Below are 18,687 nucleotides of genomic sequence, written 5' to 3' on the forward strand. Positions count from 1 at the left end.
ATCATATAAATTAGACATTCCTTTGTAGAAATAAATAAAATCAAACTGTTTTCAAGTACTCTACATGTACTTACTGATTTACTCCTCACACCAATTCCATTAAGTTGGTTAGTATTGGTTAATTAGAAATAATTATTTTAATTAGAAACTCAGCATTCTAAGAGAACCTAACATGACAGAGACTAAATAAAACACTTGAGTTATGTTTACTGGATTTACTACAGGGAACCATGAGAAAGAAGATGCCTACTAAAGAGGGCTCCTGGTGGCTAACTAAGCTCAAATTAAAAAAAAAAAAAAAAAACCAACAACAAACAAAAACAAAAAAACAGAGCCAACCAGCCATTTCTGTACAGGCCTCTCATGCAAACTGCAATTCAGGGAGAAGCCTGCACCAAGCAGCCTGCCTCTTGCACTAAATTGCCTGCCTGCACTGTGTTCCTGGCATAGTCTGACAGGTCTTATAAAGGAGTTCCTGGAATCCTATTTCAACCAGTAGGACTGAGGCTTTCCCCATCCAACAGGAGCTGAGCAGCTACCGCCCTTCAATTTCCTTACCAACCAATCAGAGTGGCTCCATTCTGACCAAGCAGGACAGTGTTATCTGGTCCAACCAAACTTAAAGGATTTGGAGTCATCATTTGCTTGAGTACAAACCAATCCCCGACCGGAGACAGGAACTTTGATCTATATAAGGCAGCTACCCTCTGGCTCTAGGAATGCTTAGTTTTCCACCAAAGACTAAAAGGTGGAGCCGACCAGACCAGCAGAGGGCAGAACAGAGCTGTCTAGCTTGAGAGGGGCCTGGCTCCAGGCCACCTAATAGCATTGCTGTTTTCACAGACCTTGCTGTGTCAAAACTGAGCTACTTGAACTGAATAAAATTTCCTTTTTTACTGCACCCCAAACTGGGGATTCCTGTTGGCCAACAATGTTCATTTGACACTATCTATTGTGAAGTAAAATTAAAATGACACAAAGCTGCCCTGCAAAGTCATATGGGAGGTCAGATTGTCAGTACACTGATATTTGAGACTTAAGCTCAAGAGATCTAAATTCAGAAGAGACTAGTTTAATTTGGAATAACCAAATTTATTCATTTCCACTGAGATACATTATTTGAGTGACCAGAATATAACTGTGTCCCCCACCCAGGACATGGCTCTAATTTTCAAAAACTTGCTAAAACAATCTATTATGTGTGATGAACATAAGTCAAAGAGCACAAAAGATTTCATATAAACGTATAGAAGATTCTAGCACACTACCACCATTTCTGACCAACAGAATATAAACAAACAGGGATCAGAGTACTCAGATCTGACACTTTCCTGGAAAGTGCTTAATAAACATTTTCAAAATCTTTTTCTTTATTTTTTTTTAAATACACTGAGTGGCCAGATTATTATGATCTCTGAATGCATAATAATCTGGCCACTCAGTGTATGTTCTATATAATAAAAGGCTAATATGCAAATTGTCCCCTCGACCAGGAGTTCGCCAGCAGGCAGGCCAGCCCACCGCCCATGCGTCCCCTCTTCCTGGCCAGGTTGGCCGGACCCCACCCATGCACAAATTCATGCACCGGGCCTCTAATATATATATATATATATATATATATATATATATATATATATATCCCCTCTCACAAGACTGGGAGCCCTCATGGGGAGCGGGCCTAAGCTGCAGTCTGGCCATCCTCTGCGGGAGGTGACTGGGCTGATCAAGGGAAGGCGCCAGCCCCATTACCCCGCTGCTGCAGCCACTGCCAGTCACCACAGCCGCCAAGGTGTTTTCATCAACACGGACTCTAGTCCCTTCAATGTGAAAAAATGACAATTTTCTTTAGGCATTTTCAAGACGTGTCTTTCATAGGATATGACATTTCTTTTTTTTTTTTTTATCCTCACCTGAGGATATGTTTCCATTGATTTTTAGAGAGCATGGAAGAGAGAGGGAGAGACAGAGAGAAACATCAATGTGGGAGGGACACTTTGATTGGTTGCCTCCTGCATGAGCCCTGACCTGGGCCCCAGCCAGGGAGGAGCCTGTGACCTAGGTACATGCCCTTGATCAGAATCGAACCTGGACCCTGCGGTCGGCAGGCCGAGGCTCTATCCACTGAGCCAAACGGGCTAGGGCAGGATATGACATTTTTTAGCCCCTCCAGCAGCGGACCTTCGTTTTTTCCTCCTGGAGTGTGGTGGAAAAACCCTTGATGACCTTCTTGGATTCTTATAACCCAAGTTACCAAGGACACTGCAAGTGGCAGCGTACAGGGAGCTTAGCCAATGAGCGGTCAGAAAAGATATTTACTCTCGAACTGGTTTGGCTCAGTGGATAGACCATGGGCCTGCAGTCTGAAGGGTCCCAGGTTTGATTCCTGTTAAGGGCATGTACCTTGGTTGGAGGCATATCCCCAGTGGGGAGTGTGCAGGAGGCAGCTAATCGATGTTTATCTCTCATCGATGTTTCCGACTGTCTATCCCTCTCCCCTCTTCTCTGTAAAAAAATCAATAAAATGCAATTTTTTTTTTAAAAAAGGTGTTTCCTCTGCAGCTCATGCAGCAGAGGATCCCCTGCGTTGTGTCCACTGGGCTAGGGGCATTTCCCCACCACGGGGGGGGAGGGGGGAGGGGCACGCCCCCGAGGCCAGTAGCCAGTCCCGCTTGGTGGGCGCAGGGCTGGGGCGCGCTGCTGCGGCTGCCAGGGTCTCCGCACGCACGCCTCAGCGGCTGGCAGCCAGCTCCCCCTGGTCGTCGTGGGTGCTGGGCTGGGGGCGTGGACCCGAAATGCCACTTGGTGCCTGCGCACACACAAGCGGCTGGGGGGGGGGGGGGGAACCATCCCCATCTCCCCGTCTCTGAATGCCCCCCAGGCCAGCAGCCAGCCCCGCGTCATGGATGCCAGGCTGGAGGGCATGAGGGGACCCCTGGGCTGCATGCGGCGGCGGCCTCCAGGGTCTCCGCACGCCCCAGAGGCAGGCAGCTAGCACCCAGTTGTGGGCACTGGGCTGGGGGCATGGACCCGAACCGCCGCTTGGTGCGGGGTGGAGGGGGGGGGGGGTTGGGTCGCCATCACCTGGTCTGGCCACCGAGGAAGGGGCCTGCAAATGGCCCTCAGCCCCTTACCCAGGCTGGCCACGCCCCCATGGGGTGAGGGTCCCCACTGGGGGGCATGGCCAGCCTGCAAACAGCCATCAGCCCCTCATCCAGGCTGGCCAGGCACCCCAGCAGGGACCCCCACCCTGAAGGGGGTGTGGCCAGCCTGAAAACAGCCCTCAGCCTCTCACCTAAGCTGGCCACAACCACCCATGGGGGTTTGGCTAGCCTGCAAACTGCCCCAGCCCCTCGCCCAGACCAGCACCATCCCCAGTGGGGACCCCCACCCCAATGGGGGCATGGCCAGCTTACAAACCACCACAGGCCCCTTGCCCAGGCCGCCCTGCCCCCCAAGGGAACCCCCACCCTGATCGGAACACCCTTCAGGGCAAACCAGCCAGCCCCCACCCATGCACCTATACTAATAAAAGGGTAACATGCTAATTAGACTGGGAGACCTTCCAGGAAACCTTCCAGACTGTCTTTTGGACAAAGCCATGGTGGTGGGGCCAAGGTAGAGGCGGTTAGGGACCAAGAGGGGAGGGCAGCTGTGGGTGATAAGGCTGGTGGGGGGGCCATTGGGGGAGAGCAGGCTGGCAGGGGGGCAGTTGGGGGTGATCAGGCTGGCGGAGGGGGCAGTTGGGGGCAAGCAGGCCGGCGGGGGGGGGGGGGGGTCAGTTGGAGGCAAGCAGACCGGCAGGCAGAGTGGTTAGGGGCAATCAGGCAGGCAGGTGAGCCGTTAGGAGCCAGCAGTCCCAGATTGCGAGAGGGATGTCCCTCAAGGGGTCCCAGATTGGAGAGGGTGCAGGCCAGGCTGAGGGACACAGCCCCCGTACACGAATTTCGTGCACTGGGCCACTAGTGATATATAACCATCTGTGGTATATGAAACGACTTCAAGTAATACACAAGTTATTTAAATTTGAGTTATTATGCATCTTAATATGTATTAGAAAAAAATACAATATCTTTCCCCCAATTTCATAGTTCTTATTGTTTAGGACAAAATTAACAAATAAGACATCCAAATAAAATATTAAAATAATAGCAGAGATGTGGATTTGACCAATAAAACAGTAAAGATTATACTTAAATGACTAAAGTTTGAAAGTTTGGGAACAGTTTCTTACTATGCCATGTGTCCTCTAATATTAACTACATTCTCATCACCTTGATTAAACTTGAGCATTCCCAAATCTTCTCAAATAAAACGTTACAGACCTTTCTCAGGGTAAATTATTATGGATTGATGAGCCCTAACAACAATAGCACCAGTCTTTGCTCTTGGACCAAGAGTACCCTGGTAAATTTATCTGCTTGGAATGTTAGAATTATATCCTAAATTATCATCAGTCTCTTCTTCTAGATCAGGTTTTTCAACCTTGGCCTGACTGATGTTTTGGGTTGGATAATTTTTTTATTAATGGGAGATGCTCTGTTTAAATGTATAGTAGTACCCCTAGCCTCTACCCATTATATGTCAGTAGCAGTAACATACTCCCCCTTTTCAGTTGTGACAATGAAAATTATTTATAGACATTGTCAAAATATCCCAGGGAAGGGGGAGGGGAGATCAATGGGCAGGGGTTCAGTCCAGCTCAGCCCCTCAGCTGGAGCTTGGTCTCATTAGTGAAAATTTACTATTATACATCCACATGTTACATAAATTCCTTTTGAAATTAAAGTTATTAGGTTTCTTCTTCAGATAAAGAATTAAAAATTTAATACCTGTCATTACAAATTCAATACTAAAATAAAACTGTTAAAATAAAAAAAGAAAAAGAAAGGCTATCATTCAAAGCTCAAAATTTTCATAAATATATTTAAAAGGAACTAGAACTTATAATCATCTTTTTGCATTTATTGTCTTAGACACATTATAAATATTAACAAAAATGATGTACTTTACACATATTTCAAATTATGTTTACATTTTTCTTTGGCTTACCTGAAGAAACCCAGGAGGACGGTTTAGAACTGTATCAAGAGAATTATCCAAGAATCTCACAATTCGAAGATATCCAGGATATGAAGGTGCACTAACCTCCCCTGCAGGATTTACAAAAAAAATCTGTACTCCATTTGGTATCAAAATCAACTCATCTGCATCTAGCCCTAAAGTCTCAAGAGGAGGTGGCTGAGAATGATTTCTGTAGAAGTCTTCTCCAACTGATGAAAATTCCCCAGATTCTGTCCCATATGATACAGTATAGTGACCCTCAGCAGCTTGAGGAGTATAAGCAGGAGGTGCTTCTGCTGGAGGACTTTGAGATGGTAAGGATAGAGAACTAGGTGCAGGAACTGACCCTGTACTGGTAGCTGAAGTGTTTCCATTTACCTCAGTGGGCTGAGGAGGTGAACTAAAGGACTGAGGCGCCAGTGACTCTTTAGATATGTCTTTAGGTGGAAATTCTGGATATAACTTGGGCACCTCTGGAAGATCATTCCGTAGAGAAGTGGCAAGACCCTTCTCTAGAATTTCCAACCTGGTACGTACATTCTGTAGTGTTTCTTTCATTTTCTGTTGCATCTGCCTAGCAGATTCCCACCCAGGACCTGTGTGCTCAGGGTCTGTTGATGAAATGCTGATTCCTCTGAGCAGGTGTCCTATTCCTTGCTTATAGTAGTTCTTTGCTTCTTCCTTCTGATCTAATTCATCTGTATTCAGTCCTTTATTAACAAATAAAAAGGCTTTTTTGTATGCTTCCTTGATGATCTTAATTTCAGCAGGTTCTCCGTTTTGTGCCTCTTGCTCCATTTCTGCAAAACAGGAAATTATCTTTGGTACTTGTTTACTTACTTATACTGAATTTTTCCTACCTGAATATACACTGAGTGGCCAGATTATTATGATCTCTGAATGCATAATAACCTGGCCACTCAGTGTATATCCTATATAATAAAGGGCCAATATGCAAATTGTCCCCTCGACCAGGAGTTCGACCAGCAGGCAGGCCGGCCAACTGCCCATGTCCCCTCCCACTGGCCAGACTGGCCGGACCCCACCCATGCACGAATTCATGCAACAGGCCTCTAGTGTAAATACACTGAGTGGCCACATTATTATGCGTTCAGAGATCATAATAATCTGGTCACTCAGTGTATTTCAAGAGGACAGGAGCTTTGCTGTCTTGTTCACTATTGCATTCCCTAAGCCTACTAGTAGATCTGACATAGAGAAAACACTCAATATGTGTTTAATGGATAAATAAAGAATGCTCTTGGTCCTAAATATCATTTTAATTAAAAACAGAAAAGAATTAGGCAGACTAAAATTACTGAATAATTTTCTTGTTCTAGTTTCTTAAAAGACATAAAAATTTCCTATCTCATATCTTTAATATTGGAACCAAAGAGCATCATTCTAAAATTCATTATAATATAAATACAGACTATGTCCAGCTAATTAAAAATGAGGTTGAATCATACATTGGAGATTACAAAAATGAGAAAAAAATATCTGGATGAAGCTTGAAAGTTACCTCACTTCCGTTTTAAGGTGGCAGGTTACTTACATGCAGTTAAACCCTGCTATCTCCCAAAAGTCCATTAAAATCACTCTAACAAGATTATTAAAAAGGCATAACCATTCTTTTTAATGAGAAAAAGGAATGAATAGGTGCTTCATAAAAGAACATATTTAAATGGCATGTGAAAAGGTAATTCAACGTATTATTCCTTCAGGGAAATTAAACTAAAATCCATAGCAGTATGACTACACACTTACCAGATGGCTAAGTTGAAAAGACTGACTAGTGTTAGAGAAGACAGCAGCTGGAACTCTCATACTTTGCTGATGTAAGTAAAAAATGGTGCAGACACTTTGGAAAACTGGCAATTTCTATTAAAACTAAATATTTACTCTACAATCCAGCAATTCCCCCTCATCAGTATATAACCAAAATAAATGAATAAATACACACACCCAAAACATGTACAATAATATTCATAGCGGCTTTATTCACAAAAGCCAAAAATTTGAAACAACTCAAATGTCCACTCACAGGAGAAGGGAAAAATAGTGGTATATTTATATAACGCAGGAACTAAAAAATAAACCAACGAATCTCACCAATTCTTGGAGCAAAAGAAGCCAGATGAAAAGATTTCATATGGAGATGACATAATACATGAATGATTCTGTAAAGTTGAAAAGTAGGCAAAACTAGTATATGGTGATAGAAATAAAAATAGTGCTTACAGGTGGTAGATACAGATTTGGAAAGAACATAGAGGACTTTTTATATATGGAAATGTTCTTTATCTTGATCTGAGAGATGATTGCATATATAAAAAAATCATTAGGCTATAAATTTAGGATCAGTGTACTACATGTGTTCATATTATTCCATAATTTTAAAAAGTCCTATATAATAAAAGGCCAGCGACCATAACATCTTAACAACTGGAACAACTGATCGACCAGTCACTATGAGGTACATTGACCACCTCTTGGTCCACCCGCCTCCCCCAGCCCACAGGCTCTGATCGCTGGATGGCCAATGGGGAACCACAGGGAACCGGAGTGGGTGGCAGTGGGGCGGGACTGGGGACTGGCAAGTGGGTGGAACGCCAACCTCTTGGTCCTCCCCCAACCTACAGGCTCAGATCGATTGCCCGGCCAATGGGGAACTGGGGTGGGTGGAGGTGGTGGGGCAGGACTGGGGACTGGCAAGGGGGTGGAAGATGGCCCTGATCGCAGGCTAGGCCTGGGAACCCTACCTGCGCACGATTTTGTGCACTGGGCCTCTAGTGGGTAAATAAAGCCATAAATCACAAAGACAAAGAAGGATAAACTAGAAAAAAAACACACACACAAGTGGTAATTCACAAAACAGACCAAAGAAAGCTAAAGTCTCAGCTGTCAGTGAGGAAATCAGAGAAGTAGCCCCTTTTACAGCACATGATAGAACCCCTCAAAGGCATAGAAAGTAATGATACTTAATCTTCCTCTGAAAGAGGGAGCAGAGGTAGAGCTGAGGAAAAAGGACTAAAAGCTAATTTACACATTAAGACCCTTGGATCTCTGCTACACCAAGTATCCAAGACACTATTTCCCTCCATCCCTGAAAGAAGACTAAACTTTAACTCAAGAATCCTATATAATAAAGAGGTAATATGCAGATTGACCTTCACTCCAACACACAAGATGGCTGCCACTAAGTGGTCAAAGATGGTCGCCCCCATATGGACACAAGATGGCCACCACAAGATGGCTGGCAGGGGAGGGCAATTGTGGGCGATCAGGCCAGCAGGGGAGGACAGTTGGGAGGGACCAGGCCTGAAAGGGAGGGCAGTTGGGGGCAATCAGGCCTGGAGTGGAGGGCAGTTGGGAGGGACCAGGCCTGAAAGGGAGGGCAGTTGGGGGCGATCAGTCTTGCAGGGGAGGGCAGTTAGGGATGACCGGGCCAGCAGAGGAGGGCAGTTGGGGGTGATCAGGCCTACAGGGGAGGACAGTTGGAGGAGTCCCAGGCCTGCAGGGGAGGGCAGTTGAGGCAACAAGGCCTGCAAGGGAGGGCAGTTGGGGGGAACAAGGCCTTCAGGAGAGGGTAATTGGGAGCAACTAGGCCACAAGGGGAGAGCAGTTAGGGGCCACCAGGACAGCAGGGGAGGGCAGTTAGGGGTGACCAGGCCTGCAGGGAAGGGCAGTTAGGGGGGTCCAGGCCTGCAGTGGAGGGCAGTTGGGGGACCAGGCCTGCAGGGGAGGGCAGTTAGGGGTGACCCGGCCTGCAGGGAAGAGCAGTTGTGGGGGACCAGACCTGCAGGGGAGGGCAGTTAGAGGTGACCGGGCCAACAGGTGAGGGCAGTTAGGGGTGACCAAGGTGGCAGAGGAGGGAAGTTAGGGGTGACCGGGCAGGCAGGGGAGGGCAGTTAGGGGCAACCAGGCCGGCAGGGGAGGTCAGTTGGGGGCAACCAGGCCGGCAGGGGAGGGCAGTTAGGAGTGACCAGGCCAGCAGGCGAGGGCAGTTAGGGGCAATCGGGCCAACAGGGGAGGGCAGTTAGGGGTGACCAGGCTGGCAAGGGAGCAGTTAGGCATTGATCAGGCTGTCAGGGGCATGGTTAAGGGGTGATCAGGCTGGTAGGCAGAAGCAGTTAGGGGCAATTAGAATAATGATGGCCAAGATGCTCAACAGTATGAGAAAAGATATGGTAACCATGAAAACAGAAATGAAAGATGACATAGCACAAATAAAGAACACATTGGAAGGAATACACAGCAGATTAGGGAAAGCTGAGGATAGGATCAGTGATTAGAAGACAGAGTAGAAAAAATCAATCATAAACCAACCAAACAAACAAAACAAGAACAAAAATAGGAGGACAGCTTAAGGGAGCTAAAGAACAACATGAAATGTAGCAATATTTGCATAGCAGGTGTGCCAGAAAAGGCAGAAAGGGATAGAAAACCTGTTTGAAGAAATAATGGCAGAAAACTTCACTAACCTGGTGAAAGAAAGGTTACACAAGTTCAGGAGACACACAGAATTCCAAGCAAGAAGTACCAAAATTAAAAAAAAAGGAAATAAAGCCATAAATTTCACACACATCATAATTAAAATGTCAAAAATTCAAGACAAAGAGAGAATCTTAAATGCACCAAGAGAAAAGGAAACTGTTACCTACAAAGGAGTTCCCATAAGGCTGCCATCTGATTTGTCATCAGAAACTGTACAGGCCAGAAAGGAATGGCATGAAGTATTCAAGGTAATAGAAAGCAAGGATCTAAAACCAAGATTACTATATCCAGCAAAACTACAATTCAAAATAGATAGTGAGATAAAGAGCTTTCCAGACAAGAAAAGTCTAAAGGAGTTCATCACTACTAAAGCAGCATAACAAGAAATGCTAAAGGGACTGCTGTAATGAGAAGAAAAAATAGAGTGAGAAACCTAGGCATATAGAATTAAAATGGCAATAAATAAGTACCTATCGATAATAACCATAAATGTAAATGGGTTAAATGCTCCAATCAAAAGGCATAGGGTAGCTAAATGGATACAAAAACATAACCCAACTATATACTATCTACAAGAGACCTACCTCAGGACAAAAGACTCACACAGGATGAGAGTGAAGGGATGGAAAAATTTTTTTCCATGAAAATGAAAAACAGAAAAAAGCTGGGTAGCAACACCCATATCGGGTCACTTACATAATACTAAAGGGATCCAACAAGAGAATATAACCCTGGTAAACATATATGCACCCAATATAGGAGCACCTAAATATTTTTTAAAACTTGTAGAGGAATTTAAGGAAGAGAATGACAATACAGTCATAGTAGGGGATTTTAACTTCCAGTGAAGTAGATGACTTCACTGGATAGATCTTCCAGACAAAAAATTAACAAGGAAATAGTGACTCTAAAGGACACATTGGATCAGATAGATTTAACTAACATTTATAGAACAATTCACCCCAAAGCTGCAGAATACACATTCTTCTGAAGTACACATGATCATTCACAAAGATAGATCACATGTTAGGACCCAAAACAAGTCTCTACATGTTCAAGAAGATTGAAATCATATAAAGCACCTTCTCAGATCACAGTGGAATGAAATTAGAAATCAACTACAGTAAAAACACCCCAAAATATTCAAACACATGGAGGCTAAATATCATGTTATTAAACAATGAATGGGTTACCAATGAGATCAAAAAATTAAAAACTTTCTGGAAATAAGTGAAAATTAAAACACAACCACCCCAAATCTCTGGGGCACAGTGAAAGCAGTCCTGAGAGGAACTTCATAACACAGGCCTACCTCAAAAAAAACACAAGAAAAATTAGTAATAAACTATTTAACTCTACAACTTAAAAAACTACAAAAGGAACATTAAAAGCCCAGAGTAAGTAGAAGGAAGGAAAAAATAAAGATTATCGCAGAAATAAATGACATAGAGAATAAAAAGCAATACAAAAAAATAAATGAAACCAAGAGCTGGTTCTTTGAAAGGATAAACAAGATTTATGACTAATAACTGGACTCATCAAGAAAGAGAGAGGACCCACATCGAAAACGAAAGCAGAGAAGTAACCACTGACACTACAGAAATACAAACAATTTTAAGAAAATACTATGAACAACTATATGCCAACAAGCAGGACAAAGTGTATAAAATAGAAATATTCCTAGAAAAATATAATCTCCAAAGACTAACTCTAGAAGTATAAGAAAACCTGATTAGGTCTATAACAAAGGATGAAATAGAAACAGTATTCAAAAAACTCCCAGCAAACAAAGGCCTAGATCTAGACTACTACACAGGGGAGTTTTACCAAGCATTCAAAGAACTACTACTACCTATCCTCCTCAAACTCTTCCAAAAATTCCAAGAGGAAGGCACACTTCCAAACTCTTTTTATGAGAACAGCATTATCCTAATTCCAAAACCAGATAAAGACACTACAAAGAAAGAGAGTTACAGGCCACTATCTCTGATGAACTTAGATACAACCCTCAAAAAAATATTAGTAAATCAGACTCAGCAATATATTAAAAAGATCTTACACCATGACCAAGTGGGATTTATTCCAGGGATGAAAGGCTGGTAAATATTCACAAATCTATAAATGTGATAACATCACATAAACAAATTGAAAGACAAAAATCGCATGATCATTTCAATAGATACAGAAAAAGCATTCAACAAAATCCAACACCCTTTTTTGATAAAAACTCTCAGCAAAGTGGGAATAGAAGGGGCATATCTCAACATGATAAAGGCCATATACGACAAATTTACAGTGAACATCATACTCAATGGGCAAAAACTAAAATCATTTCCCCTAAGAACAGGAAGATAGGGATGTCCGCTTTCACCACTCTTATTCAACATAGTACTGCAAAAGTCCTAGCCACAGCAATCAGATAAGAATAAAAGGCATCCATATTAGAAACAAGGAAGTGAAACTCTCATTATTTGCAGATGACATGATATTGTACATAGAAAACCCTAAAGACTCCACCAATAAACTACTGCTTTTAATGAATGAATTCGGTAATGTAGCAGGATACAAAATCAATACCCAAAAATCAATGGCTTTTATATACACCAGAGGCCCAGTGTACAAATTCGTGCACCAGTGGGGTCCCTCGGCCTGGCCTGTGGGATCGGGCTGAAACCGGATCTCCAATATCCCCGACAGGTCCCGGATTGTAAGAGGGCACAGGCCAGGCCGAGGGACCCCACCGGTGCATGACTGGGGCCAGGGAGGGACCACAGGAGGGATCCAGGGCATGTCCAGCCCATCTCACTCAGTCCCGATCAGCCAGACCCCAGCAGCAAGCTAACCTACCAGTCAGAGCATCTGCCCCCTGGTGGTCAGTGCACATTATAGCAAGCAGTTGAGCGGCCTTAGCATATCATTAGCATATTACACTTTGATTGGTTGAATGGACGACTGGACACTTAGCATATTAGGCTTTTTATAGGATAATAAATTTCAGAAAGGGAAACTAAACAATCCCATTTACCACTGCAATAAAAAAAAATTAAGATACTTAGGAATAAACTTAACCAAGAAGGCAAAAGACCTGTACTCGGAAAACTACAGGACGATGAAAAAAGACATAGAAGAAGATATAAACAAGTGGAAGAATACACCGTGTTCATGGATTAGTAGAATCAACATCATTAAAATGTCCATACTACCCAAAATACCAACAGCATATTCCACAGATCTAGAACAAATACTCTATAAATTTACATGGAACTGTTGTATTGTCAATCAGCGAGCTAGACAAGACACCTTAATGAGCCAATTAGTTAGGAGTCATCTTTATTGTGTGCAGGTTCAGAGCAGATTACCTCTGTCAAATTCTGAACAGCCAAAGGAGGAAACATTCTCTTTTTATATCTTTTCAGGTCCTTGTGTAAGTTATTTTTATAGACATTTTGTAACCTTGAGTATATATCATATCTAACAAACACCTGTCATATCTATACAGACACCTGTAACCTTGAGTACATATCTATACAGACACCTGGCATTAGTATCTAGCTTGCAAGGTCAGACAGTTAATCTTTTTTATTATTCAAGCTAAAAAACAAAGTTATATTTTACAGAATAGGAGACTATCTAAAAATAACAGAGTAGTTCAAACAGCAGTTTTAAACAGCAGTTTTCCAAAGGAGGGACCACCATGCTTCAAAACCAAAAAAGACCCCGAATAGCTGCAGCAATCTTGAGAAAGAAGAACAAAGTTGGAGGAATCACAATATCAGATTCAAGTTATACTACAAAGCCACCATAATCAAAACAGCCTTGCCTTGCCACAAGAACAGGTATATAGGTCAATGCAATAGAACAGAGACCCCAGAAATCGACCCAAGCTATTACACTCATTAATACCATGTTTCCCCGAAAATAAAACATCCTCCGAAAATAAGACCTACTTACAGGTTTCCTTCTGAGTGAAATATAAGGCATCCCCCGAAAATAAGGCCCCCAGGCTCTGTCTCAGAATGAAAATTAATTTACCATAAACTGGTCGCTAGGGCTGCCCCGACTGGCGTCTAGCAACCAGTGACGTTATACGGAGTCCTGACTTCACTGCTGTGTGGAGGCAGAGCGGAGGTCGGAGTGAGCGGTGAGCACGGGGCGGGAGAGAGGAGGAGACTTTCGCAGATGCGTGTAGAAGAACAGGAGGATTAGAGCGGACGGGACGCAGCGAAGGTGGTGAGTGCTGGTCTGTCTCTGGTGACACTACCTGATGCTCGCGGCTGCCTTCATGATGACTGAAGGTTCTCAGTCAGTGGCAGACCCTGCTCCAGCCCAGATCCAGGCCCCAGCAAGCCCAGTGACAGTCCCCAGGCAGGCCCCAGGGGGTAAATGTCTGATAAAGGGGTAGGGGGGATGTCTGGTGAAGGTGTTCAGTGGCACAGGGGTGGGGGGAGGGGGATCACTTAAAATGACACAGGAGGATCAGAGGGGGCAATCAAAATGACACAGGAGGATCAAAAGGGGTTACTAAAATGGTAATCCCCCCTCTGATTCTCCTGTGCCATTTTGATTCCCCCCTCTGATCCCCCCCTGTGTCATTTTGAGTGATCCCCCTCCCCCCACCTTGATACCCCAATTCCTTTTTTTTTACCCCTAGAAATGAGCGCAAAAAGAAAAAGCTATTCCGTGGAGTACAAGAAAGGAATCATGGAACACTCTTGGGGCCAAAATCTTACTGCTTTCTGCAAAGAGAAGATGTTGAGTATCCGATTGGTCCGAAAATGGCGAGCAGAGTATGGTAACCTCATTGAACAAGTAGACAAGGGAAATGCTAAAAAGCGCAAGTGTGGATCAGGTCGGCAACCATTATTTTCCGAGCTGGAAGACCTGATCTGTGAATGGATTGTTGACAGGAGAGCAAAGGCTTTGGTTGTGAATAGGGCTCAGATTCAAGAATTTGCCCTTGCAATGGCACCACAGTTTGACATAGCCCCCGAAGACTTCAAAGCATCACAACACTGGCTGGATAATTTCCTTCAGCGAAGTGAACTGTCTTTAAGAAGATCTACAACATTGTTTAGGTTGGAAGATACTCAAGTTATTAAGCGAGCACTTGCATTCAAGTCCTTTATTGATGATGCTGACTTCTCTAAATACAATCTTTCCAACATGATTGCTATGGATGAAACTGCAGTGTTTATGGTCCAATCATCTCAAACATCAATTGAACAGCGGGGTGCCTCCTTAGCGTACATTCCCTCCACCGCTTATGAAAGTGCACGTGTTTCCTGTATTTTGGCAATTCGTCTGGATGGCACTAAAATCCCACCTTTAATCATTTCTAAGGGCAAGAAGGAAAAGACTGAACGTGTTTTAGGCATTTTTATTCTTGAAACTGAAAAAGCCTGGGCCACACAAGCAGTTATAAGGAAGTGGGTCAATTTAATGCTGCTGCTTGTTATGTGAGGGAGCCAAAGAAGTCTGCTAGTCTGGGATGCAGCCAGCACTCACTGCGCTAAAGACATGAAGACATTTCTTCACGAAAGAAAAATAGATCAGATAATGATTCCTGCAGGAATGACGGCCTATCTCCAGACTCTCATTGATATTGCAATAAACAAGTCATTCAAAGACAATTTGCGCATGGAAATTAATGACTACATTGAAAATAGAATGGAGAGAAATCAGCGTGGAAACTTTGTGAAACCTAAACTGCAAGAAGTTGTGACTTGGGTGAAGAATTCATGGGAGAAAATCACTGACAGTTGCATTGCAAATGCACTGCGAGCAGGCTACCTTGACAAGAAGTACTCATTTAAAGACAGTGCTATTGCTAAACATGAGAGATTTGGTCCACTGATTCTGAAAGAAATGGAGTCACAAGAAATTCACCAGGAAATTCAGGAATTGGATTGTTATGATGATGTTCCAGAAGATGATGACATGATTGTCATTGAATAAATGAGTAAATTCTTGATACTGTAGGATTCACAGTTTGTCTGGTTTGTGTTGACAACTACTGTACTACCGTACTGTATACAGGTAATAAATTTCCTTTATTTTCATTTAACAATAAATGTGTACCGTATTCTTCTTCATGGAAAAATAAGACATCCCCTGAAAATAAGACCTAGCATGTCTTTGGGGGCAAAAATTAATATAAGACACTGTCTTATTTTCAGGGAAACACAGTATTTGATAGTGGCAAGAGCATTCATTGGAGTCAAGAGAGTCTCTTCAATAAATGGAGTTGGGAAAATTGGACAGATCCATGCAAAAAAAAATGAAACTAGACCACTAATTTACACGATACACACAAATATATTCAAAATGGATAAAAGACTTACATGTAAGTCGGGAAACCATAAAAATCCTAAAAGAAACCATAGGCAGCAAAGTCTCAGATGTCTCTCATAGCAATATGTTTACAGATACATCTCCATGGGCAAAGGAAACTAAGGAGAAAATAAACATATGGGACTACACAAAATAAAAAGATTCTACACAGAAAAAGAAACAATCAACAAAATGAAAAGGGAGCCCATTGTATGGGAGAACATATTTGGCAAAGATACATCTGATAAAGGTTTATATATAAGAAACTCCTACAATATAAAAAAAAAAAAGGAAGCCAAAACCGGTTTGGCTCAGTGGGTGGAGCGTCAGCCTGCGGACTGAAGGGTCCCAGGTTCGATTCCGGTCAAGGGCATGTAACTTGGTTGCGGGCACATCACCAGTGGGAGGTGTGCAGGAGGCAGCTGGTCGATGTTTCTCTCTCATCGATGTTTCTGACTATCACTCTTCCTTCCTCTCTGTAAAAAATCAATAAAATATATTAAAAAAAAAAAAAAAGGAAGACAAATAATCCAATTGAAAAATGGGCAAAGGACCTAAATAGACACTTCTCGAAAGTAGACATACAAATGGCCAACAGACAAATGGAAAAATCATAAAAGTCACTGTATATCAGAGAGATGCAAATTAAAACAACTATGAGGTATCACCTCACACCTGTCAGAATGGCTACCATCAACAAATCAACAAATGACAAGTGCTGGTGAGGATATGGAGAAAAGGAAACCCTAGTACACTGCTGGTGGGAATGCAGACTGGTGTAGCCATTATGGAAAAGATTATGGCGTTTCCTCAAAAACTTAAATATGGAACTGCCATTTGACCTAGTGATCCCACTTCTAGGAATATATCCTAAGAAACCTGAAACACCAATCAGAAAGAATGTATGCACCCTTATGTTCAGAGTAGCACAATTTACAATAGTTAATATCTGGAAACAGCCCAAGTGTCAGTAGATGAATGGATACAAAAGCTGTGGTACATTTATACCATGGAATACTATCCAGCAGTAAAAAAAAAGAATCTCTTATCCTTTGAGACAGCATGGAGGGACTTGGAGTGTATCATACTAAGTGAAATAAGTCAGAGAAAGAGAAGTATCACATGATCTCACTCATGTGGAATCTAATTAAAATGAATGGATGAACAGAGTTGATCCAGAGACATGGAAGCATGAAAGAGAGTGGGGAATCTCGGAGGGAAGGCTGGGGAGGGTGGGTGGGTGGGAGGTAATCAACAAAAGACCTTATATGCATTCTAGAGGCCTGGTGCATAAAATTTGTGCACGGAGCGGGGGGTGGATGTCCCTCAGCCCAGCCTGCACCCTCTCCAATCTGGGATCCCTCGAGGGATGTCCGACTGCCCGTTTAGGCCTGATTCCAGTGGGATCAGGCCTAAACGGGCAGTCGGACATCCCTCTCACAATGCAGGACTGCAGGCTCCCAATTGCTCGCCTGCCAACCTGCCTGCCTCATTGCCCCTAACCACTTCTGCCTACCAGTCTGACCAGTCCCTAACCACTCCCCTGCCAGCCTGATCAACGCCTAACTGCTCCCTTGCCAGACCGATTGCCCCTAACTGCCCTCCCTGCAGGTCTGGTCACCCCTAACTGCCCTCCCCTGCCAGCCTGGTCACCCCTAACTGTCCTCACCCGAAGGCCTGGTCGCCCCCAATTGCCATCCCCTGCTGGCCTGGTAAACCCTAACTGCCCTCCCTTGCCAGCCTGGTCGCCCCTAACTGCCCTCCCCTGCCAGCATGGTCACTCCCAATTGCCCTCCCCTGTAGGCCTGGTTGTCCCTAACTGCTCTCCCCTGCAGGCCTGGTTACTCCTAACTGCCCTCCCCTGCTGGCCTGGTTGCCCCCAACTGCCCTCCTCTACAGGCCTGTTTCCCCCCAACTGCCCTACCATACAGGCCAGGTCTCCCCAAATGCTGGCCCACTCACCCCTAACTGATCTCCCCTGCCAGCCTGGTTGACCCTAAGTGCTCTCCAATGCTGGCCTGGTTCCCCCCAACTGCCCTCCCCTGCAGGCCTGGTCCCTTCCAACTGCCCTCCCATGCAGGCATGGTGCCCCCAACTGCCCTCCCATGCAGGCATGGTCCCCCCAACTGCCCTCCTTTGCAGGCCTGGGTCCCCCCCCAACTGTCCTCCCCTGCTGGCCTGTTTGCCCCCAACTACCCTCCACTGCAGGCCTGGTTACCCCTAACTGCCCTCCCCTGCTGACCTGGTCATCCCCAACAGCCCTCCTCTACAGGCCTGGTCCCCCCCAACTGCCCTCCCCTGCAGCCCTGGTCCCCCCAAACTACCCTCCCCTACTAGCCCAGTCACCCCTAACTGCCCTCCCCAGCTGGCCCATTCACCCCTAACTGCTCTCTCCTGATGGCCTGGTTCCCCCAAACTTGTCCTTCCTGCAGGCTTGGTCCCCCCCTAACTGCTCTCCCCTGCAGGCCAGGTCCTCCCAACTGCCCTCCTCTGCTGGGCTTGGTCCCCCCAACTGCCCTCTCCTGCCAGCCCGGTCACCCCTAACTGTACTCCCCTGTCAGCCGGGTCGACCCCAATTGCCCTCCCCTGCAGGCCTGGTTTCCCCCAACTGCCCTCCCCTAATGGCCCAGTCACCCCTAACTGCCCTCCCCTGCCGGCCTGGTCGCCCCAAACTGATCTCTCCTGATGGCCTGGTTCCCACCAACTGTCCTCCCTGCAGGCTTGGTCCCCCCTAACTGCCCTCCCCTGCAGGCCTGGTCCCCCCCAACTGCCCTCCCATGTAGTCCTGGTCGCCCCCAA

The 18,687-nt window shown here is 44.7% G+C and overlaps 1 protein-coding gene across 5 annotated transcripts in view; it reads right to left on the reverse strand.

Moving 5' to 3' along the window:
* Positions 1-18,687, reverse strand: part of SPART (spartin) — a 71,090-nt gene that overhangs the window by 40,570 nt on the left and 11,833 nt on the right. For 4 of the 5 annotated variants that reach the window (XM_080662347.1, XM_080662344.1, XM_080662343.1 and 1 more), the window contains exon 2: positions 5,050-5,861. In XM_080662347.1, coding sequence (XP_080518473.1) covers positions 5,050-5,859 — 810 coding nt within the window. In that variant the 5' untranslated portion in view covers positions 5,860-5,861. Of the gene's footprint in view, positions 1-5,049; positions 5,862-6,828; positions 6,895-18,687 lie in introns of all 5 variants that reach the window. The other variant, XM_080662345.1, reaches the window with a different exon arrangement.

Source organism: Plecotus auritus (genome assembly GCF_963455305.1).
Source record: "Plecotus auritus genome assembly, chromosome: 3".
NCBI classification, from domain to species: domain Eukaryota; kingdom Metazoa; phylum Chordata; class Mammalia; order Chiroptera; family Vespertilionidae; genus Plecotus; species Plecotus auritus.